Source organism: Crotalus tigris, unplaced genomic scaffold, assembly GCF_016545835.1.
Source record: "Crotalus tigris isolate CLP2741 ecotype Arizona unplaced genomic scaffold, ASM1654583v1 scf7180000018825.4774228, whole genome shotgun sequence".
Classification (NCBI taxonomy): domain Eukaryota; kingdom Metazoa; phylum Chordata; class Lepidosauria; order Squamata; family Viperidae; genus Crotalus; species Crotalus tigris.
The window spans coordinates 2134739-2158343 of NW_024097215.1; the positions used below are offsets into that span (position 1 = coordinate 2134739).

Sequence of the window (23605 nt, forward strand, 5' to 3'; positions counted from 1 at the left end):
AGGGCCGGCCTGCGTGCGTTCGTGCGTGATGACGTAGCGAGCGGCAGAGGCGGGGCCAGCTGTTGGCGCTGTCAAGCCGAGCGCGCGGGGGGCCGCGGAGAACACCGAAGAGGCGCTGGCAGGTAACGGGCCGTGAGGGGGGGGAAGAGGGCGCTGGGGGCTGAGGCGCTAAGCGGGGGCCCCAAAAGCCACGGGCGCGGAGAAACTATCGGGGCGGTGACCGCCGACGCCGCCCTTCCCGGAGGCCGGGACGGTCGTCCAGGCCGGAGAGTCCTTGAAGCGACGCCGCTCGGGATGGAACGGCGGATGGGTGGGCGAGCGGGCAGTCAGTCAGACCCCGCGCGCCTTCTCGACTTCCCTGCGCATGCGCCGCTCCGCCGTCCTCTCCCCCCCCGCCTTCTATTTGGGAGCAATGCCGGCCGGCCGGTTGGCTGACGCGGCTTCTTCCGCCTTTGCCACCACCGGGCCGGTCTCCTTTCCTCGGGGCCTCTCGGGTGGGCCAGTTTCTGGGCGGAGGACTCGCTTAGGAACGAAATGGAGCGCGAAGGGAGCCGAGAAGGCCCCCTTGTCCTGTTCCCCTTTTTATGAATGAAAGTCAGGGTGGGGGGGGGGGGAAGGAAGCAGCCAAGCTAGTAATTAGACCTGTTTGAAGTCCCAGTTTGATGAAACAGCAATACTGAAAGTGACTTTTGATAGAGGAAAAAAAAAACTTTACACACTACACTGTGGCCAAGATCTGACGGTGACTTTTGATAGGAAAGCTTTATTCTACACACTTAGTAGTTCTTGTGCCGGCTGCAAAATGTGTGGCAAAGACTTTCAAAACGGTGGTTCTCAAACTTGGCCAACTTTTAAAGAGGGGTGTGTAGACTTCAACTCCCACAATTCCCCAGCTTTAACTGGGGAACACTTAAGTCCAACACTTAAGTAAAGTTGCCAGGTGTGAGAAGCACTTGAGCTACAGGAAAGTCTTGTTTAATACTTTGCTGCTTTATATGCAGTATAAATCTGGGTGGTCCTATGCACATTTAAGCACAAACTGTATGAGCCATGTTTGTGGTTAGGGGTAAGCAACCTCGGCTCTTTTATGACTCATGGACTTCAACTCCCAGAATTCCTGAGTCAGCTATGCTGCCTACCCGAAGTTGCCTACCCTTGGCTCTAGTCCTTGATATGAACTGTTATGGATTGTCAGTCTTGGTCTTTGATTTAGGATGTTGTGGGGTTCCAGTAAGTTGTGATTTACTCAATAAATTGTGTCTAGGCGAATCAAACCCACATATCAAAGCCTATTAGGTTGGGATAAGTCTGAAATATTGTAAAATAAACATTTGACCTTCTCCTAAAGACACTGGATATATTGCTCTGTCCCTCTTTCTACTTATTTTTAATGCTCATATTTACCAGACAAGTGAAGGGAGAAAAGTTCAAGTAAGATTAAAGCATATAAGATGAAGACATTTGGGACACAGTAGCAATGAAATAATATAGTTTTTTTTAAAAAAAAAATAAGTTTTGCTTGCCACCTAAAAACCAGTCAAGTTGGCAGTACATTTAACTTCCTGTGAAGAATAGTGAGTAACATCATATGCAGGGAGAGAATCTTTTCTCTTTAACTAGTTTCAGTTTTGAAGAGCTTTTTAAAAGCTCTTTTAAGCAAACAATTAGAGGAGATACCCCATACATGTTTGGGTCTCAAACTTTTAAATGTGAAGAGCAGCATGTTGACCAGGTTAACAAGAATTGGTGAATTCTTTAAACAAAATAAGTCATTTAGGGCCTAGCCATATATTACCAAATATTACATATATATAAGAGAATTACTTTGGTGTAATGGTAAAGGCACCAGACCAGAGAGGGAAATTGTGAGTGACCTTGGGCCAGCCATTTTCTTTCAGTTCTAGGAAGGCAATGGTAACGTCTTCTGAAAATCCTTGCCAAAAAAACTGCAGGGATTTATTCAATCTAATCCAGTCACCAGGTGTCAACATTGATTCGAAGGCACATCACATGACTATAAATTGAGTCTCCTCCATTCATGTTGGAACTTAACCACTGTACCATATACTATTTATCATCTTGTGCATAACACGTTGTGTTAAACTAAAATTAGGTTGATGGAGCCTGTACTTCAGCCTCCTGTGGGAATTTAGCCATTGTCTTCACCTGTTGTGTGAAAAATAGCAATTGTGTTTCATAAAGATAGTTTTACAGTGTTTCATGAATTCAGCCAAAGTGTCATAAGGGGCCCTAGAACAGTGGTGGCGAACCTATGGCACAGGTGCCAGAGGCGGCATGTAGAGCCCTCTCTGTGGGCACGCACACCATCGCCCCAGTCCTAGGTCTTCAGCTGGGTTTTATAAAACCTTTTTGCTTTAGGCCTCCACTGCCGTGTGCAAAAAAAAAAGGTTCAGTCAATCAATTTCAACTTCTCATGGGAAAAAAAAGATCTTGCAAAGTTGGAATTGATTGATTGAACTTTTTAGACCCACCCAGTCTGCCGTTACCACCACAGCCGTACCCGCCCAATGAGTCACACCCACCCAATGAGCCACACCTACCTGGCACCCGCGATGCGTAAGTGGGTTTTGGGTTGCAATTTGGGCACTCGGTCTCTAAAAGGTTTGCCATCACTGCCCTAGAACACAAGAAATAAGTTAAGGAAAATGTATTATTTTTGCTTGCTGAGCCAATAGCGGATATACTATTAATGTTTTCAGGAACTTAGGCACTTACTATTTAGTACGTGTTGCAGGAGGAAGACAGAGAGAGAGGGGGGGGTAACCACTGGACTTTTGATTCAATTTCAAGAAGGAGAAATGACAGAAATAGCCAGGGTGGTTACTATACCTCATGGAAAAACAAAGCTACCTCCGTATATTCTTCTCCAAGGTGACTGTGTTCAGTTGATATGCCCTTCCTTGTGCAGTTACAAGGAAGGAGATCTCAACTGAGATTTTCTCTCACTTAAAATATAGGTCTGTGTACAGTAAATTGTAAGTGCCTGTTGTTCCTGGGTATAAGGTCCTAGTTATTAAACCTCCATAGATTCTTATCAGGTTAGACGAAGTCTTGTAAATTGTATTTCATGTTTTATATTCAAAGCTACTTTCGCTTGTCCTCGTGTTGTTCGGTGATCTCTTCACAGTAATACCGTAGTAAAGAATCTTGCAATGCCCTTTTATGAAAACTTGGTTCTGGAACTACCAAGCCTTATGACTGAGCTACATATTTTTTGTGTAGTTTTCAAAAAAAAAATAGACTTATGTAAATTGTATTGTATGCTTTGTGTTGAGGCAGTTTTTCCAAGTTTCAGCATTCTTCCTTTTGTGTATACCTGGCAAATACATGATGGTCTACTGTTTTGTTAGTAAAGTAATTCAGATTATTCAGGGATGTATCCTATTCATTTTATCAGTTGAATATAATGAGATATTGAATATCACTTAGAGACTTAGAGGCAGTGTGCTGTCTTTTTAACTATTCATGATATTTAAACCAGGGCAAAATGAATGTTGGTGTTTGTGTATTATAACTAAGTAGATATCTTTGAAATAAGAGGCTTAAGGAAGTATTGTTTGTGTCTTCAAAACACATTTTAATACTAAAAAGTCATACTATTACTGTATAAAGTGTATTAAAAGTATCTTAGGATTCTCTGTAGTATATAATATCAACAGAAAGGTCGGTAATTCCCATTCAGCCACAAGTATTCTGAACGGGAAGGAAGTCAGCAGAATTTTCCCTTTCTTTATTAAGTGACCTTGAAAAGGGGTCACCCTATAATTATCAACTGAGTTAGTGGAATGAGAGTTTGTTCCCTGCACCTAGCTTTCTATGACATGTGTAAGAGAAACATTAAGGTCTCCAAGAGTATATTATTTGTGCATCTATTAAAGACCTCCATCTCAATTGGTTTCAGCTACCTATACTGTGTTTGTATGTATTTCCTCCAGGAAATTAGATTCATCTTCTTCAGACAAATTATAGAGCAAAATAGTGATATTAGAGTAGAGCAGATGCAAATATAGCAGTCGTGTTTCATATTAATTGTATCCATTCAGATAAATTAGCCTCTCATTAATTGATAATGGCAGGGTAAATTAATTTGACAATTTAATTTGCCAAGGAACTCTCCTTTTTCTTTTTGAAATACTGCTTTAAATAAAGGCTTCCATTTTCTAATTTCCAGAACAATCATGCTTGTTTTGGGTTGCAAAATCAGTACAATTAGGCTTCCATGTGATTGCTGATAATAGGCATATGATTCTAAACCATGATAATTATGAGCCTGGAACAATACCTTACCTACTAAGAAGTAAGATAATGATTGGGAAGCAACTTGTATTTGTTTGGATTTATCTATACTTATCAATGGGCACCAAGGAAATTAAATATTTTAAATAAACATAAAACCAGCATCTAAAAGAAAACTAAAGTGTTGCACCATTCTGTAGTTTAATAATTTAAATAGTAGCCTTGATTAGTTTACTATTCGTGAGACACTTAACAATTGAGTTAAGTAGATGCTTAAGAAATGAATAGATTCTAAAATAACTGATTTAGCTAAAGCAATAAGTTTCAAAGAATCAAAATATTCATTTTTATAATGAACTTCATTTTAAACTTTTAAAAGTCAAGTGAAAATCTATCAAACTATGAACTATTTTAAGCCTAATAAATACTATATAGTAACTAGAAACAAGTAATTTTTTGGCAGTTGTATATTTATTAGTGGTGACCAGAGTTTTGAATTCAGTTTCAAAATGTGTTCTTTGGAGAATGCAGGAGCACAAGCATAATACCTGTCTGTAACTCTTTAAAATAGTTGCAACTTTTCCCAGCATAGTGTATGAACTTCAAAACTGTTCAGATGTTCTAAATATTTTTTAAACAGGTACTATGTTCATAGTCCCAAATGCTCTGAAGCATCATTTTGTAATTGAATCCACATAACTGAAATCAGGATGTTGTGATTACTGACCCTCCCTTCTAGCATAATCAGTACAAAGGTGAGTGCATAATATAATATAATACGTAATAACTGATATTTCCTCTGATGAAATGGACTGTGAGCCATTAAAATATAGGCAATAATAAACTGAGTTATCCTTTAAGTCAGGGGTTCCCAACCCCTAATTCGTGGACCAGCACCAGTCTGTAGCATGCCAGAAACCAGTCCATGCAAACAAGCAAAGCCCCATCCACAGGATGCAGGAACCACGCAAAACCACATCCCCTCCGGTCCACGGAAAAAAACTCTCTCCACGGAACTGGTCCCTGGTGCCCAAAAGGTTGGGGGCTGCTACTTTAAGGAATCCTAAGACTGTTACTACTTTTGATGAAGAACTGACAACATTATTACTCTTTTGGACATTGTTGCATTTTGGAATTCTTCAAACTGCCTTGTATTGTGTGACTTATAAACAGCTATCTCTTAGTATTAATTTATTTTGAGGCTAGTACAAAGGAATTCTTAAGGAAAATCATTTTAAACCTAATTACAAGCAACTGCTTTTTAGAATAATGCACTAGAGAAAAGTCAGGTGTTCAAACTGTCACATTCTTATGACTTTGTTGATGTGCAAAAAAATGTACGAAGGGAAAGTTAGCGCTGAAACAGTTATTATTTATTTAACATATGGCAGCATTGAAACAGTGAATGGATTCATAGAGAGTTCATGGGGAAAACCTGGACGAGTGTGAATAGGTGGTAGACAGAGACTGCTGTCTGTGGAAAATATTGTTCAGTTCTGCAAGTGGAAGCTTTTGGGATAAGAGCTTGCATCATCAGCTAAATTATAGGATAGATGGAAAGTAGTTGTGCCAGTAAGAGTAGACAGCACAAGCTATATAATTCACTACCTAATATTTTTCAGTTCTTTGGTTTCTATATCTGTAAGGGAAACAGACTGAACTATTTCTTAGTTGGATCCACCATATCTCTTTTATTCTTGGTGTGAATAGCGAAAGACTCTAAACATAAATTGCCATATTCTGTGTTGACTTCAGTGCACTTAACTGTTTGCTATACTGTATTTTAAATATTTATATAATGCCCATTAGCAGAGGTTTACAAAAAAGCATTCATAAAATCTCGTGCATCTACTATAGTATGAGAGTTCTGGAACTAATAATGAACTAATAATGGAGCTTGATTAATAGTCTTATGTACTTTTCTTTTAATCGCTGACTCACTTTTTATTTTTCTCCCGGCAGGAACCTGTCTGTTGCTGCAGGACAAAAATGTTTCACTTAAGGACTTGTGCTAGTAAACTAAGGCCATTGACTGCCTCACAGACTGTTAAGACAATTTCTCAAAACAAACCAGCAGCAGCACCAAGGACGTTTCAACAGATCAGGTGCTACAGTGCACCTGTTGCTGCTGAGCCATTTTTGAGTGGGACTAGTTCAAATTATGTGGAGGAAATGTACTATGCTTGGTTGGAAAATCCAAAAAGTGTACATAAGGTAAGGAGTAGCCTCCCTAGAATAAAACTGCACTTTGGTACTCACGGTTTAAGGCTAAACGTTTCCAGGTAAGTACAGGTGGTCATGGCAGAAGCTCCATTTGAAGATGATGCAGGAACCTTTGAATTCATTCCAGTTCTACAGAAACCTGGTCAATGCAGCACAACACGGATGAGAAAGGCAACATTGGAACAAGTTTGTGAAGTTTGTGATCATCTTCCCCTAAAGAATTGTGCTCCCGATTTCGTCAAGGATACCAAAAAAAAAAAAAAAAGAGCTATTTCTCTTGATTATTATCTGAGGAATCACAAAGCATCTGTGGATCTTTTCTTCTGAAGTAATAGAGATGGATCGTGGATTGGAGAAAAGCATTTGTATTGTTTCTATGTTTATATTCTGAATTGTTTGTATTGTTGTGTAATGGCTCTTTATACTGTTTTATTATTTCAAGCCAAATTCAAGAAGTTTGCAAGGGCCAAGATTGTTTCGTTTGTGCTAACATTATTTCTATATGTCACGACATACCAGAGGATAAAACTGTATGTTCTGAGATGCATAACTGGTCCTATTTTTCTGTTGCTCTGTTTGCAAACTATATAATAGAGGACTCATTGGTACTGGTCACTGCTTTGTCGAAGAAATCTTTTGAATTGGACTGCAAAATGTGGCCATTAGAAAGAATTGGGCTGGAACAGGACATGTAGTCCATCATGCTCAATTGGATTTAACTGGTGATTGTTACATATTTGAACTTTGAGTTTCTGTTCACAGCTCAAGGTAGTTGCAACACCAATACAGTTCTCTAAAGTTTTCTTAGAGAAAGTAGTCCCTGCCTGATGAGATAAGACTAAATAAAAACCTGTTTGAAGGTCAAAGATTTATGGCATAGTAATTAGGTCTGCTGACCTGTTGTAAAACTGGCTAATTCAGGATGTAGTTTCCAAGGTAGTGACAAAGCAAAAAGGAAATATAGAATAAGTTCTTGTTAGAGATAGCTCAAAGTTAAGCACTACAATAACTTTTGCTCTGAAGCACGTAGACAGTTTAAGACAGATGCAGAATTCAGACATCAGTTGCCTAACGAGATTGATATTTGGCCTGTTGAAATGTCTTTTTATACTGATCCAACTGCCACTGAAAAATGACGAATCATAAAACAATACTGCTATTTATTAGGCTGGCGGAATTTGTACTGCCTTTTTTCAGAATATATACCATTTATAAGCCCATAAAATGCTATAGAAATTAAGGTGTCTCTATTTGGTAGGGAAATATTCTGAAAGTACAACTTGGTTTCTCTCTCTACTTTTTGGACTCTCCTATTTAAATATAAAAGTGCAGATTCAAATATTTTCTCTTTGGGACTCTATTTTCTCTACAATGAGAAATTCTTTAAAAATTGAGTGGTTTGCAAATAAAATCTGATACATGCATTTCTATGCTACCTATATCACAGTTTCTAGATTACTTGAAATCATAAAATCAAACCACTATTAAAAACAGCCACTTTATAATGGTACCCACTCAACTAACTAGGGTTCTAACCAAAGAGCAGAGCAACTTCTTGTCCCCCTTCCCATATTTGGGAAACCTATTGCCATCAAGACATTACTGAATATGATTGATTCAGTACTGCCTTAAGAGCATGATCAATAGTGAGGAATGCAAAAAACAAATTCTATAATTCCATTCTAAATGCTCCCTCTCGCTTTTTTCAGAAATTAAGCTCAATTTACTGTATAATTTCCTTTGAATATTTCATCCAATATCTCTTTTGCAATAAAAGACTTTTTGTATTTTGCCCCTTCCCATCCTCTTGTTATTCCTTTGAAAACATTTCCACCTACTCCTTTTCCGTGCTATACATAATATATTCCCTGTTCTGTGTTATATTTGAATATTCAGTTTTGTTCAGCTTAGTATTCCTTTTATATCTCCACATTGCTGTAATTATTCTTCCTATCTGATTTTTTTTCTTTTAACTTTTTAGTTCTTCTGCATTTTTACATTGACATTTATTACAGTCCCTAAAATTTTAGTGTAAAATATTGTCTCTTCCTGTCAGTCCCACTAGGAAAACCAGACCAGGATTCAATTCCACAAGCAGGCTGAAGCTATTTTTATTGAGATTGGCTGTAATAAAAGAATCTTGCAAAGAATCTTGATTATTATTCTGTTCCACCTCATCCTTTTAGTTCAACCAATTAAGGAGACCTCTGCCTAAGCTGCTTCCAAATGTTATCTTGTTCTGAACTTTAAAAATTCTTCAGCCCCTTTTGCTTAGGCAACAGATCCTGTATACATTCATTAAAATCACCTTCCTTCCTTTCTACACCTCTTCCTTGCTCAACGTAATAGTCTTTAGGAAAGGAGATGGAAATTTGTTCCTAGTGTCAGAAGCAAAGTCTTCATCCTGGTTCATCCAAGCCGGGAATAAATAAGCAACATGGCGACTGCTTTGGGAAGATGGTTACAATTTATTGAAGAAGCAGAAAGATGGTCCTTGCAAGAAAGAGCAGAGGGGAGAAGGGCTGAGCCCATGGGCAGTAGGTTTTTAATACCCTCTCTAGCTTTTTGTTTGGAATAGTTTCCTGTTCCTGTGGCATGAACTTTGGGGCTATTTCCTGTGTCACGTATTCTGACCTGAGCCTAGGTGTGCCTCTCTGACATACTTGATGGTATGTATGTTATGTCCCAAAAGTCATATCCTGCTTCCCTGGTGATGGGGCTAATGACTCTTAAAGTTTGGGTGGGGTATGCAGATTTTAAGTCTCTTTGTCTTCTTGAGTTCTCTGGCTTTCTGATGGTTTTACATTTGCATTTGTATAGGGCTGGCTACTGCTTGGGGACAGAGATTTGAGGGCAGGTTTCTGCTTTTTTAAAAAAATGCTTTTAAAACTCCTTTTGAAGAAAAATATATTTTCCTGCCCTTTTAATATTTCCTTCTCTGGGAGGCTCTGACTTCCCACACTAGGAAAAGCCTTTAACCCATGGCAGAATCCCAATCGACTGCTGCAATTGATAGAACCAAGTCTCACAAAGGGGTTGTAATATTTCAGACTTGGATAGGCAGAGAGTTACAACACGTAGCGTTCACTGTTCTTTTCCTTTGCATAAGATGCTGCTTACATCATTCTGGGCATGTAATGTTCCTCTTCAAATCTTTTACAGGCTCTCCAAATCAAATGAAATGATGGTCTAAATCCTGCCCCTTGTTTTTTTTTTTTTTTTTTTTCACTTACGGAAGTTCTTCCTACTCTCCAGATAGCTTGGCCAGTTTTCATTGCCATCTAAGTGATTTAATACAGGCTCGCCCCATTCTGGGTGACCTAACTAAAAACCCACATTTTCTTTGCAACACTTAGCAGATGCTTTGTTTCCTATCCTTAAAAAATTGGGTAAAATGAAAACTAGAATGGCAGAGGAATTGCTCTGATTGTTTATGTGTGAATATTTGGGTCCTTAGCAAAAGATTGGCTGGGTATGGGGGGGGAGGGGTGTTGCCTTGCCCCAGCCCAGCACATCTCTGCTTTTGAGGTAGAGGCTAGGTATTCTAATCTCAAAAACATTGTTTGTAGAGATCAAGGGGAGGTCAGTGGTTGAGGAAATAAGACCTATTTTATCATTGGAAGAGAACTTCCCTACTATCCTTTTGATCTTTGAGTTGAACTGTGTGATTGCACCCTAACCCTTAAGTAAAAGAAGAATGTAATGTCTACATGGGGAGGAATCATGTAACTTGACTCCTGGTTTAACTAACCATTCCTTTGCTAAAACTGCCAGCAATAAAATGTGATCCAATGCTAATTCCTGAAAGTGCTTTATACTTGGTGTTCCGCAGATTGCTGGAGTTTATCATCACTGAATATTATAGGAAGAAGCAAAAAAACGAGCTTGGCCAGAGAAGTGACTTAGTATTCCTAAATATTTTTATAATCCAGCTGCACCTGCCGGTTTTTGTAGGTTTAATCTGTTTCAGAAGGCGAGGAAATGTCTATAGAGGCAATTTATTATTCTCCGTTCAGTTTCTATTCATAGTTGCACTATGCTGCTACCCTCCACAGAATGAGAATGGAGGTAACCAGTATGGTGCTGTTGATCAAATGCAAAAGATAATCTTTTGTGTTGGACTAAGGCAGTCACAAGCTTAACAGTAAAATCTTGTGTAGTTTTAATGGCTTGAGATGTACGTCAGAACAGTGATCGTGTAATAGTTGTCTGAACTATGAATTATATGTTATATTGTAGGTGTTGTATGGATTTCATTTCCTCTGCTTTATTAATATGCACAATATCTGAGATCACACATGTAGCGTTTAGAATCAGAAGTATTCCTACAATCACTTCATTTAACCATCTAGAACTGCTTGAGTTATTGAAGAGAAATAAAGAATTGAATATGTTCCTTTGTAGAAAAAAAAATACTACATCTGTGCTTGCAGTTTGGACATTTTTTCCTCTTTAAGTGTTTCATAAGCAAGTTAATTTTCCCTCAAATTTTGAATACCTAATAGCAGCATCAGGTTATTCAAGGCTTAGAAAAAGGTTTTGGTTTTTTTAAATCTGTGATGCTGAACATTATGCATTTCATTGTGCCATATCTTGCATTATTTTAGGTACCAATAGTTGAAACGCCTACATGTTTGCAATTTAAACATGGTTTATAGTAGCTGAGTATTAATTAAAAAATAATATAGTTAAGCATTTTGTGTGCTTCTCTCCTTTGCCCTGTTTATAGCTGCTAGTCTAATAGTAGAAAATACTCTATGAAGTGTACTGTAAGAATAATTATAAGCTTTCATATTGCTGCATCTTATCTGTTTCCTAAAGCTTCTCTTTTAAATAAAATTGTTAAACGAAGTATTGATGAAATAGAAACCATATTGGAGAGGCTATGAAGAAACAGTATTCTTTGTCCCTAGCCAATGTTTCTCATTGTATGTTGTCACACTTTATGATGACCAGTTGAGTAATTTATTGCAATAGAGGTCAAAGTTTTATATCAGGACTTGTGAATCCTCCATTTGATCTTTGACTGCTTTTGTATCTGGCAGAGCAATATAAGAGATAACCTTATCGAAAGAACTAGCACTGAGAGCTGTTTTGTCTGGGATTTTGAAAAGATTCTTTTTATGCATGACACAGCATGGGCTAATTATTTATTAGGGTTTTTTTTAAATCCCACTGTATAATTTTCATAAATTTGGCAAGCATACCTAATACTCCTTCCTCCTGTTTTCCCCACAACAATAATGCTGGGAGATTAATTGGGCTGAGAGAGCTTGACTGGTCCAAAGTGATCCTCCCAGCTTTCTTGCGTAAGGCAGAACTAGAACTCAGAGGCTCCTGGTTTCCAGCCTGAAACCTTAACCACTGTACCAGGGGTAGGCAATCTTGGCTCTTTTATGACTCCTGGACTTCAACTCCCAGAATTCCTGAGCCAGCATAGCAATCACCTCATTTAACCATCTAGAACTGCTTGAGTTATTGAAGAGAAATAAAGAATTGAATATGTTCCTTTGTAGAAAAAAAAATACTACATCTGTGCTTGAAGCTTGGACATTTTTTCCTCTTTAAGTGTTTCATAAGCAAGTTAATTTTCCCTCAAATTTTGAATACCTAATAGCAGCATCAGGTTATTCAAAGCTTAGAAAAAGGTTTTGGGTTTTTTAAATCTGTGATGCTGAACATTATGCATTTCATTGTGCCATATCTTGCATTATTTTAGGTACCAACAGTTGAAGCGCCTACATGTTTGCAATTTAAACATGGTTTATAGTAGCTGAGTATTAATTAAAAAATAATAGCTGGCTCAGGAATTCTGGGAGTTGAAGTCCATGAGTCATAAAAGAGCCAAGGTTGCCTACTCCTGGACTATACCAAACTGATAGTCAAGAAATGTATCCATTGGGTCCAAAGCTATGCAGCCCTTTGGAAATGATTTGGAAGAGAACTTTCATCCCAAGAAAAGGTATAGTTGCTTTAAACCAGAGCTTTCGAAACCCAGGTAAACATTGGGTAGAAGTGGTTTTACCCAAAGGTATTCCTCTGAGTAAAAACAGACAAACCCATTAGTGGTTTAGCAGAGAAGATGATCCAAGCTTAGGTCAAAACAGTCAGCACAAAATGTTATTTATTTATTTTTTTAAAAAAGACTATTTGGAGTTCTACTGGTTAACATTTCACAAGGTATATATCCTGTGGTATCTGCAGAGACCACAATGCAATTATTGCCCTTTTCAAGCACCTACTTGCATGAAATAGGGCTTTGCATTCTTGCCTTCTTCATAAAGATCCTAAAATGAAACTGTTTGCTGAATCTGAAATTGTTTTTAGTCATGAAAGAAAAGTTTGGGAAGCGCTCCTTTAAAAAGTTGCAGATTGTTGCCATCGTTGTATTGTTTGTGAATCAAATATGAAACATTTAACAATTTGTAGCCAGAGTCTGGTATTTTTTTTTTTTCAGGATCCAAGTTAGTATGTCCTCATTTTGTCCTAAAATTCATCTTGTATACAGTAGTTGGGTGCTGTACGGTTTGCATAAAAAAGATGAAGCTGAAAATAGTGTCAGTAGGCGACGATGGGGACTGATACCACTGCAGCATGAAATTAGCAGGAGTTTGTGAGATACCTTTTTCTCTTTTGACATCTAAGGAACCTTTTATAACAAAAGTGCATATGATTATCAGATTCCTGTATTTATTTCTTGCTCATTTTATAGGGATATGTCCAGGTAGCAGTCAGAGGTAAAAAAGCTCAACAGAATTCAGCAATATTTAAATCTGAGAAACAAAAATAACTTTTGGATTGCCTAAATTTCATTTGAGAATCTAGTCACTTTTTTAATGGGAGAGAATATGAATAAACTATGGTATATTGGAGAATATTGTGTCTGTGTCTCTTAATGTAAAGAGGTGAGATTAGTAAAATAATCTGTATATGAGTTGTTGCCATCACTAACCAGGGCAAAGTCAAATAATCATAGAACAGAAAATCTATTTCTTATATGTATATAATTAACAACATTTGGTAAGTGCTTTCTGTTTGGTTATTTGTTGATTTCCAACAACCTAATGCTGGTCCTAAGCACTGCTTTTTCATTTAACTTGTGTTCATATATATGTCAGAAGCAGGACTGAAAAAAATCTTAATAATCATACAGGCGTTTTAAAGTTCCTGCTGGAACCTATGAATCTTTCTTTCGTTGCTATGCTCCATTGGCCTTCATTGAAACGGCCAATTATTACTATATTTTACAGTTTGATCAGTGCAACAAAGGTAGATAAGCATTGAACTGTTTTGCTGTATTATTATAAACTCCTGCCCTTCAAATGGGATTAAACCAGTGGTTCTCAACCTTTTTAATGCTGAGACCCCCAACCGGTCGTAAGTTGAGGACTACTCAACCGGTCGTAAGTCGAGGACCACTCAACTGGTGCAGCACCGTTTGCAGAATGGGACTTTTGGCGGGCTCAGCAGGGCAGAGACAGCCTGGACAATTCCTATTGGCTTTTGAAAGCCAATAGAATTAGACTCTATTCAAGAGAGTCTATTCTATTGGCTTTCAAAAGCCAATAGAATAAAAGGGAGTAGCACAGCTAAGGAAAAGGGAGAAAAAATGGCAGACTGCGTTGTTTGGCGACTCCCGTGAAATGGTCGTTCGACCCCAAATGGGGTCCCGACCCACAGGTTGAGAACCACTAGACTAAACAGAGAGAGCAGGAGGGGGTGTAACACTTCTGATTTTGATCTTTGTCTGTTTATTTTCTAGATACTGTAGATATCTTTTGTTGTTGTTGTTCTACAAAAATGACTACTGGGACCAGCATTTCTATTGCAAGGCGGTTATTAAATAACTCAGAACTGATTTTATGACCTTTTTTCATGGTTATTAATGGAATAACTGCAGTAGTTAAGTGACTCTTGACTGCCACCATTTGGTTTTGCTTGTTGGAAACTGGCTGGCATGGCGCAAATGGCAATCGTATGACCGCAGGATACTGCGACCATTGTAAAATTTGGACACTAAGCCCAAATTTTGCTCAGATGACTGTGGGGATGCTGCAGTAGCTGTGAGTGGGAGGAACAGTTGTAAATCACTTTTTCCAATGCTGTTGTAACATCAAACAGTCACTAAACAGATCATTGTAAGTCAAGGACTACCTGTGCATTAGTAGGGCTAATTAAAAAAAGGACACGGAAGATAAGGGTTATCGTTGATATGTTCTACAAGCCTTATTATATGAAATGAATTAAGGGGAAACAGTAAGACTCAGTCTCCTAACTACATTTGGTTATCTCTAGTACTGTGTCTAATTATGTACTACTGTGCAGAAATTAAAGAAATTTGACTGTCAAAATAGATTAAGTTGTTTGAAAAAGTAATTCCCTATCAAATGGACTTTTATTTTTATTTACTTTAGTCATGGGACATATTCTTTCGCAATGCCAATGCTGGAGCTGCTCCAGGTACTGCTTACCAAAGCCCCCCTCCGTTAAATACCAGCCTATCAACCCTGGCACACGCACAGTCACTGGTTCAAGCACAGCCAAATGTAGATAAGCTGGTGGAAGACCATCTTGCAGTTCAATCACTTATCAGGGCATACCAGGTAAGGGTGTGGTTGTTGTTTTTTTTTGTTTAAAAAATGGTTTATTTTCTTTGTATGTGGTAATTAATTATTGCTTCAGCTGTAAGATTTAAACTCGCTGCTTAAATAGAATGGAGCATTTTTTGATCAGCTTTACTTTTTATAACAATCACTGAATCAGAACAGAGGAACAACAGATGACACAAACCAAAACATGAGAGTTTGTAACAAGATAACTGATGCTTGGTTGTATGTCTCATTTTACAAACAGTAGAGCAAAATTAGCACACTCCTAGAAACTGAATCGTATTGACCTCTGATAATAGCATCCGTACATAGAATAATCAGAATTGCTTGAGTATTTTGTAAAATAGAGAATTATAAGGACGGCTTCTGTATCCTTATAGAAATGCGATATGGCAGGATCTAGTCTTCATTCATATATGATCATTGGTCTAATCCATGGTCTTATTGACAGCAAATACATTTCTTACTTCATTTCAGGTCATTTTTAATATAGTTATGCAAATAAAATTGCTAAAATCTTATGAGATTCCTACAATATTTTTAAAAAGTGAACAGATTACCAAGATTTGAAGTTACATCATTTGTATATTATTGTATTCAAAATCTTTTCAAAACATTTTTTCTCCCTTGATTAAAGCAGTGTTTTTTGTTACTACATTTTTCCTACTTTAGATTCTCCTTGAGATGGATCATAAAGCATTCATTGAAAATGTTTAAAATAGCTTCATATTTCAGAAAATTGCCTGCTTAAGAACCTGATTTCTGTTGTTATATTGTTTATATTTTAAAATCAGATAGCTGCTATGGTAAATTGCTTTCTTCACACACACGTGTTTTATTTTATATAGTAATGCTATTCATAAAAAGATTCATTGAGTAGAAGAATGGACCTGAACTTGTGAGACTTATCACTTACAGTGCTTCAGAGAGAAAAAAAGTCAGATGAAACAGTTTTTTCAATACGCAGCTTTATGCAATACCTTTATAAAGCACTTAATCTGTGTAATTAATGACTTGTTATGATGGGCAGGAACAAAAAAAATGGAACATAATATGAGTAGTGATAATCTTTCTGGGTAAGTCTTTCTGCCCTTGAGACCATTTGATATATTCTCTTAATCCTAGATGGGACATTCCATTGCTGTCAAGAAACAGGAATATGGATCCCTGTTCCATAAACATCTTTTAGAAACAATTTCTCCTCTGTCTGTGTGTGTGTGTGTGTGTGTGTGTGTGTGTGTGTGTCTGTCTGTCTGTCTGTCTGTCTGTATTCAGATGTTCACATCCATTTGGACTATGTATCTATGTATAGAAATGAGCCACTGAACAGAGGAAATTGATTTTCCAAGTCTTTCATATTGCTAAGAGAATTGGGCTTGGAAAGATAAATTTATGGCCCCAATTACTCAGCGGTCTGAAGACCTGATGCTATTTGCAACTTACAAATGCATTGCTTGTAGCAACCGAGTATATGTCAATTATTCTAATAAAATATAGTTACCATTTCATGAAACTTTTATGTAAAATTGTATATATGTGTGCATATATATATATATATATATATATATATCCTTTTGTTAGTTTTTTTCTTATCTTTTTTCCCCAGTTTAATTAAACAAATGAAGGGAAATTTTTAAAGTACGGTCACGAGAATGTTACTAAATACATCACACTTTTTTACTTCAAGGAAAAAAATACTTTAATATCTGAATGCAAGCTACTTTTTCATACATTCTTAACTCTGTTGAAATACATCAGCATGGATTTGGATAAATTCAGTACTTGCAGAACTCCTGCAAACGGGAAGGGTGGTTGTTACCCAACTTCATGACTAATTTTGTTGTTGTTTCTAGGTCAGGGGTCACCACATTGCCAAGCTTGATCCTCTCGGCATTAGTTGTGTAAATTTTGATGATTCGACAGTAACTGATTCGCCAAACATTGGTGAGAATTATTCTGCAAATTAAATTGAATACAACGTTTAACTTTTATACTCCTTTCCTTTCCGCCCCTCTTTCCCCTCCATCTCCCTCTTTTTTTGGTTTCCACTATCTTTTTCATTTCTGGCCCATTTCATAGATCCGAGGGCATCATGTAGCCCAGCTCGACCCCTTGGGCATCTTGGATGCTGATCTGGACTCTTCCATTCCAGCTGATATTATCAGTTCCGCAGACAAACTGGGTGAGGGCTCCAAAAAAGCAGCTAGTGCCGCATTGCTTGGGCTCCTCTCTCACTTTCACAGCTTCTAGATAGATCGCTTCACTAAATTTGAAGGGAAAGGTCTTAAGTTTCCTTCCTAATGATCACTTAAAAAAAAAAAAAAAGGAACAGTGGCAGCAGTTGATCTGTCCCTAGTCACTTACCATTGTAACTTCATATAATTAACATCCCCTGGTTCCAGACACCTCGGTGGTCTCCTCCTGACCTAGTCCTCGTGATTTGGAGACCAGCTATCAGAAAGTGTGACTAGCAACTGTGAATACCCTGCCACTCCAAGAAAACGAGTGTAATTAGAGTGACGGACACATAAGCATCCCTTAAACTGAAAGTATTTTGATGGTCAACAGAGCTCTTGTTTGGCGCTCTGGTGCCTTCTCAGAGCTCGGTCCTTGATGGCTATTGTAGGAGGGAGTGAGGAAAGAGGCAAGTCTCTGGATTCCTTCAGATCAGTGCATGATTTAGGGCCAGCTGCATAGCTAAGAAAACACAAATACACAGTTTCAACTTTGACTAATGACTCCATCAGTGATCATGATAAGGAAGCTTTGGAATGCATTCCCACCTCTAATCAAAAGACTGAAATGATACAGATTCTTGGCTGGAGAGGTGCATGTGTGGTTCTCAGGTGAGGGTGCACTTGCTGAGCAATACTTGGAATTTGGTTTTCCGGTTGAGCTCCCGGGGTTTGTTAATTCTGGCCACCATTTTTCCCTTCAGGATAGGGCCAGTTGTGGTGGCTGAGCTCTACTGATCGCTGGTGCTTTCCACAGGTTAATCAACCTGGCTCTGCCAATGCTTCTAAGTAGCATGCTTCTAACTTAGAATAGAGTAACAATAATGACAACTAACCCCTTTCAAAACTAAACTTTGATTAGAGTATTTGTGCATGTAAAATAAATGGTGTGAATTGACGGTGTGTACCGATCAGATGGTGTATGTTCGTATCAGTGTGTGTGTTATTGAAATGGAAAGCGTTTAAGAAAGCCAGAGTTGGTTGAAAGATGGGTTAGTATATAAATGTTTTTAAAAAATAAAATTAACTAAAACAGCAATATAACTTTGGTGAATATCTAAGAACACACTTAAGTGCAGTTCACTTTACTAAATCTCCACTCTGAAGTTATTGCCTCGTGTACATTAAGCTGGACTCCTAAACCCAGAAGGTTGTACCAGGCCCTAACAGATCGCCAGTGTTGAGTGTGTATGTGTGTTTGTGTGTGTGTGCTGTGGAATTCCTTTCACATTTCACAAATATTAAGATACACTTTAGGCAGACATAACTATTTTAGGCTAAAGGAGTGCACTGGAATGATGGTGGCTTCTGAACACTCTCTCTCTCTCTCTCTCTCTCTCTCTCTCTCTCTCTCTGTGTGTGTGTGTGTGTGTGTGTGTGTGTGTGTGTGTGTGTGAAGTGGTTTCATCTGTGAATTATCTTTGTCCTGTCAAATCTATTGAATGGTTGAAATTGTCATATGAATATTTTAGTAAAATGTAGAAACTATTAGAATTTTTGTCTGAATAAAAATTAAACATTAATGTAGGAGATGGTTTAAGAAATATAAGGGTTGTATTTTATTTATTTTACCAGTGTACTATAGAAAAATATATTGTATAAAATATAAATAAATAGTACAGGCTCCGCGCATAGTAATTATTGTCAGCCCTATAAGATAGGCCAGACTAAGAAAGCAACACCATGTTGATCAGTACTGCTTTTGTTATATCAGCTATAATGACAGGATCCTGCAAGCCTGAATATAGTTTCTCATCAATCTCTTTATCTCCATGTGAACCTGGGAACCATACAGAGGCCGCGCCCACCCCAGCTCCAACAATGCAAAAAAAGTTGTGATACGTTGCAACACGTGACATGATGTGGCGAGTTGACACCTGTGTTCTAGGCCATTCTCTCTGTCCTTTACATCATTCCACTACCACATATTTATAAATTAAGATAAATTCTTTGCTTGAAACCATATGTGCATATTCAGAACAGGAAAATTGTATGAAAGGTGGATGGCATTCATAATAGGTAGGTAGGTAGGTAGGTAAATAGGTAGCTGATAGATATATATACTGTAGTTCAGGAAGATTTAGATAAGGGTTGCTCTTACCTCTGAAGCAGTTGATATTGTTGATTGAAGAGATGTGCAACTTCTTTGAAACTAGCATCTTGGTCAAGAGTTTTAAAATGAAGCTAACTTTGCATTATCTGAAAGCAATAGACAAAATCATATTTATGTTAAGTATTTCATCTTTGACTCTTTTCCACACTTTATTTTCATTTTAATGTGAAAGAGCATTGTCTAGCCAGAACACCCTCGAGATATATGGATTTCCGCAAGGCGGAATTCTCCAGGCAGTACAAGGGAGTCTAGGAATCAAATTCCAACTGTCTGAAGAATGCCAAATTGAGGAAAAAGTAGTCCGTAACTTCAAAACAGATCAGAACCTGTTACAACAAGGTTAAATGTAATTATCCCTGCTCTTACCATGAGTAATGGATTGAGAGTTGAAGTGATACTTGGGAGAAGGTGAAGAAGACATAGGCAAGTAAGCAGGAAGACCCAGAGGCCTCTGAAGTTCTCTGCTTCTAAATGCAGAATTTAAGACTTCGGGACCATGCCACAAAAACTAAGCTTCCAAATGTGGCGTATACTTATCTTGATGAATCATAACTTAAGGTCCTTTCACCATTTTATAAAGATTATTCTATTCCCGCGATACGTCCTTTGGGAGAGTTATTCTTAGGAAACTCCTCACTGCCCCATCTTTTAAAATCTCAGTAATATTAATTTAAAAGAGGTTTCAGGGCTTCAAACTTTTGGTTTCTTCTGTTAGACAGTGCAGAATGCATAATACTGCAAGTCATCCAGAACTTCTAGGGTTCCATATATGCTTATTCAAAAACCACATAATTAACTGAATCGTTCTGGAACAGAAATGTCATATCTCCAGCATAGTAGTGAAAGGACAGTGGCAGGATGAGATATGCATTGGACAAAAGGCAACTGCTATGCATCACCATATCCTTTTCTAAAAAATGTAATAGGATCTTTATCCTAAGCTCAAGAAACACCAAGAGCAAAATAAAAGCTTATCCTAATAACTGATATACGTTTTATCTGATATTAAAGGTTACAACCCTGGTAGTTGTTGAATCTTTTCATCTATTCATTTGACCAGCACTTTTTAAATACAGATTTGCAGAATTTAAAACATCTGGTGGGGGGGAAGAATTCTACAGTTTCAACTGTGTTATTATGAAGATCCCCCAAGGAGATGCAGAAAGCAATGTATTAAATTTGCAAGCTACATCCAATAAAGTAATTGTTGAAGATCTTGTCTGACAGAATTGCATTCCCTCTTGTGCAGAGACAATCTGTAAGAGTAATATTTCCATATATTTACAGAGTCAAAGATATAAACTTGTTCTCAGTTGTGTTTCTCACTTATATAAACAAATTATAGATCAGAATAGGAAAACTAGAATTGTCCTTGCATAGAAGGGTGGACTGAAGATTCAGATACATAAACAAGACTGTAACTTTTCCTAACCTTTGTTGCTTTTCAGTTCAATCTGTAGCACAGGATACGGTAGTGTAAAGTTGTGAATCCTATGCTATCCTCTGTCTTGCCAGTACAGTGATTTATAACATCTTAAATCACAACAATCTCACGTAGAATGGGTACAAGATTCTGTAACACACGTTCACTTGTGATTTTTTGACCAGAAACTTGTCCTTTAATGTTTAGGATTTTTCCCCCATTTACATAAGCAATGAAGTCCCAAACATGTAACTTAAATGCCATGATCTCTCTGGTGTAACTGCTGTGCTTATTTTATTTTCTCTGCGGTCAATATGGCTGGTTCTGAAAGATTCTTCAGATTTTCTCCTGGCATACAGTCATCTTCCATTCTAACCCCTTTTCTTTGGTGACTTTTTTTTTTTTTACTGTGTTATCTGCGGATACTGTTTTTAAAAGCTTACTTTCTCTTTTTTGCAACTACTTTCTCAGTTCTTTGGAATTTAAAAAGAGACTAACTTTGACTCAGTTTCTCTGTCTTCTCCTTTCTGCACCCGACCTTTCCCTTCCTCCCCAGATCTTGCTGTGTTCAAGGAGCGGCTGAGAGTGCTAACAGTAGGAGGTATGCAAATAATGAGCGTTTAACCGTTCTGGAGTTTAGGACTCTCTGAATAGTTGACTCTGGGCATGTACAGTATAGGTAAAATTACAACTTGTCCCATTTTGCAGCAGTGTTTTTGGTCTTTTGTCTTTTCCCGTCAGAATCGCTTTCAGTGTTCAGTGGAGAGATGTGTGTGATCGAAGTGCTTCATCAGTCACGCTCCTCAGTTATGTTCCCTTTCATTGGGTTCAGCGTGGTAGCTATTTTTCTCTTTATTTACTTTCTGTTTGCTTGTTTTGGAATACTTCAGAAAGTTTTGTTGTGCTTTAACACATTGGTCTCTGCTAAAATGTAATTTGTTAACTGGATGTTCATCAGAACACATATAAAATTGGTTGAGGTATATGTACTAGCTGAGTTTTGTGTTATTTTGTTGCATGGTATTTATTTTCGTTGTGCAGAAAGTTCTTTGTGGATAGTGAAATTTAGGATGTGGATGTTCATTAACTGCATCTGCATTGCTAAAAGAAAAAAAATAAGTGCCATCTTTTTGTAAGCCTGCTCTGGGTTTTTTTTTTTGTTTGTTTGTTTGTTTGTTTTGTTTTTCAGAATAGCTGAGCACTTTAATTGCAAACTTCTAGCTGAAAATGTGTATTTTTTTAATCCAATCATTAAAAAGAACAATGTTGAAAAGCAGTTCAGCAGTTTATCTGGGTATCTTCTTGCAATTGCTGCCTAACACTGTACGGTGTTGAGAAAATTCTCTATCTCTTCTGCAAATTTGATGCCTATAATAACTCTTCCAATCACAAGGCACAATAAAAATAATTGTGTTTTGGCCTAAGAATGAGAATGACTTTTGGCTTTTTCAGGCCAAGTATCTATCAATATGATTATTACAGTAGATGTCTATCTCATATTTTATTCAGGAGTCCTAAGTAGCTGAATAAAGATTTGGACCAAAAATGTCCTATTTTAAAAACAAGCCATTCTCTGCTTAAGATACTGAATTAACCAGCCAACCATTCTTTCTCTACAGTATACCTATCACATTTGTCTCATATTTTCTTTGCCATCATTCTGCATCATTGATGGCTGCTGAGGTGTATAAATGACTAAACATCGTAGCCAAACAATGTCAAAACAAGAATGGAGGGGTCTTTTCTTCATGTTAGCCATAGATAGAAGATCATAAAATTTATTTTTCCTCTTTCAAAGAGATCTTGTTAAAAAGTGAGAAGAATGGAATCGCCTCCTACACAATATTTCTCCAAGCATTGAGGTCCATTGAATCCCTCTGCATCTGATGCATGGCTGGTAGAAATCGGGGGGGGGGGGGGAGTCTTCTTGATATAGCAACCAAGGTATGGAATTTGCTGCCCAGGAGTCCTATGCCGCTCCCAGCAATCCTGTAGCTTTGCTAGCCTTCTTCTGGTTGTTGCTTTCCCCCCCATCAGGAATTTGGCCTTTATATGATTTTGGCCTTTTATATAACCTTTTTTCTAGGTTCCTTTGTATTTTGCGATAACTTAGTTATTCTGTTAGATTTGTCCCAAATAGTTTTGGGTTTAGCATTTAGTTGAAGTGAAAGGTGAGGAATAATTTCAAAACAGATATAATAATAATTATTATTATTATTATTATTATTATTATTATTATTATTATTATTATTATTATTATTATTATTATTTTAAAAAGTTGGAAGGGACCTTGGAGGTCATCTAGTCCAACCCCCTGCTCAGGCAGGAAACACTATACCATTTCGGACAAATGGCTGTCCAGTCTCTTCTTAAAAACTTCCAGTGTTGGAGCATTCACCGCTTCTGGAGGCAGGCTGTTCCACTGGTTAATTGTTCTAACTGTCAGGAAGTTTCTCCTTAGTTCTTGTCTATGCTAGTTGCCTCTTTGCATTAGGCTGCAGTACAGAACTGGCGCTTCTGAAAGTTTCCATTTCTATCATCTTTCCAGCTTTCAAAGCTATCTGATCATCAGTTGCAGAACTATTTTTAATTATTCCAGCAGCTGATGCAAAAATATGCTAATGTTAGTCCTCTTATAGTCTAGATACACAATCATATATAGTAGATGTGGGAAGGAATGTTTGGTAATAGCTCTTTAAGAGAATTGTTGAGAAATGCCTTGAAGATGTCCAGAAGTCGAAATGTT

At 37.6% G+C, this 23605-nt stretch overlaps 1 protein-coding gene across 5 annotated transcripts in view; it reads left to right on the plus strand.

Moving 5' to 3' along the window:
- Nucleotides 1-23605, plus strand: part of OGDH (oxoglutarate dehydrogenase) — a 45116-nt gene continuing 21511 nt past the window's right edge. Inside the window, exons 1-5 of one of the 5 annotated variants that reach the window (XM_039356641.1) lie at nt 1-122; nt 6220-6471; nt 14895-15083; nt 16943-17033; nt 21416-21460. In XM_039356641.1, coding sequence (XP_039212575.1) covers nt 6247-6471; nt 14895-15083; nt 16943-17033; nt 21416-21460 — 550 coding nt within the window. In that variant the 5' untranslated portion in view covers nt 1-122; nt 6220-6246. Of the gene's footprint in view, nt 123-4990; nt 5013-6219; nt 6472-14894; nt 15084-16942; nt 17034-17168; nt 17272-21415; nt 21461-23605 lie in introns of those variants that run through there. The other 4 variants (XM_039356639.1, XM_039356640.1, XM_039356643.1 and 1 more) reach the window with 4 other exon arrangements.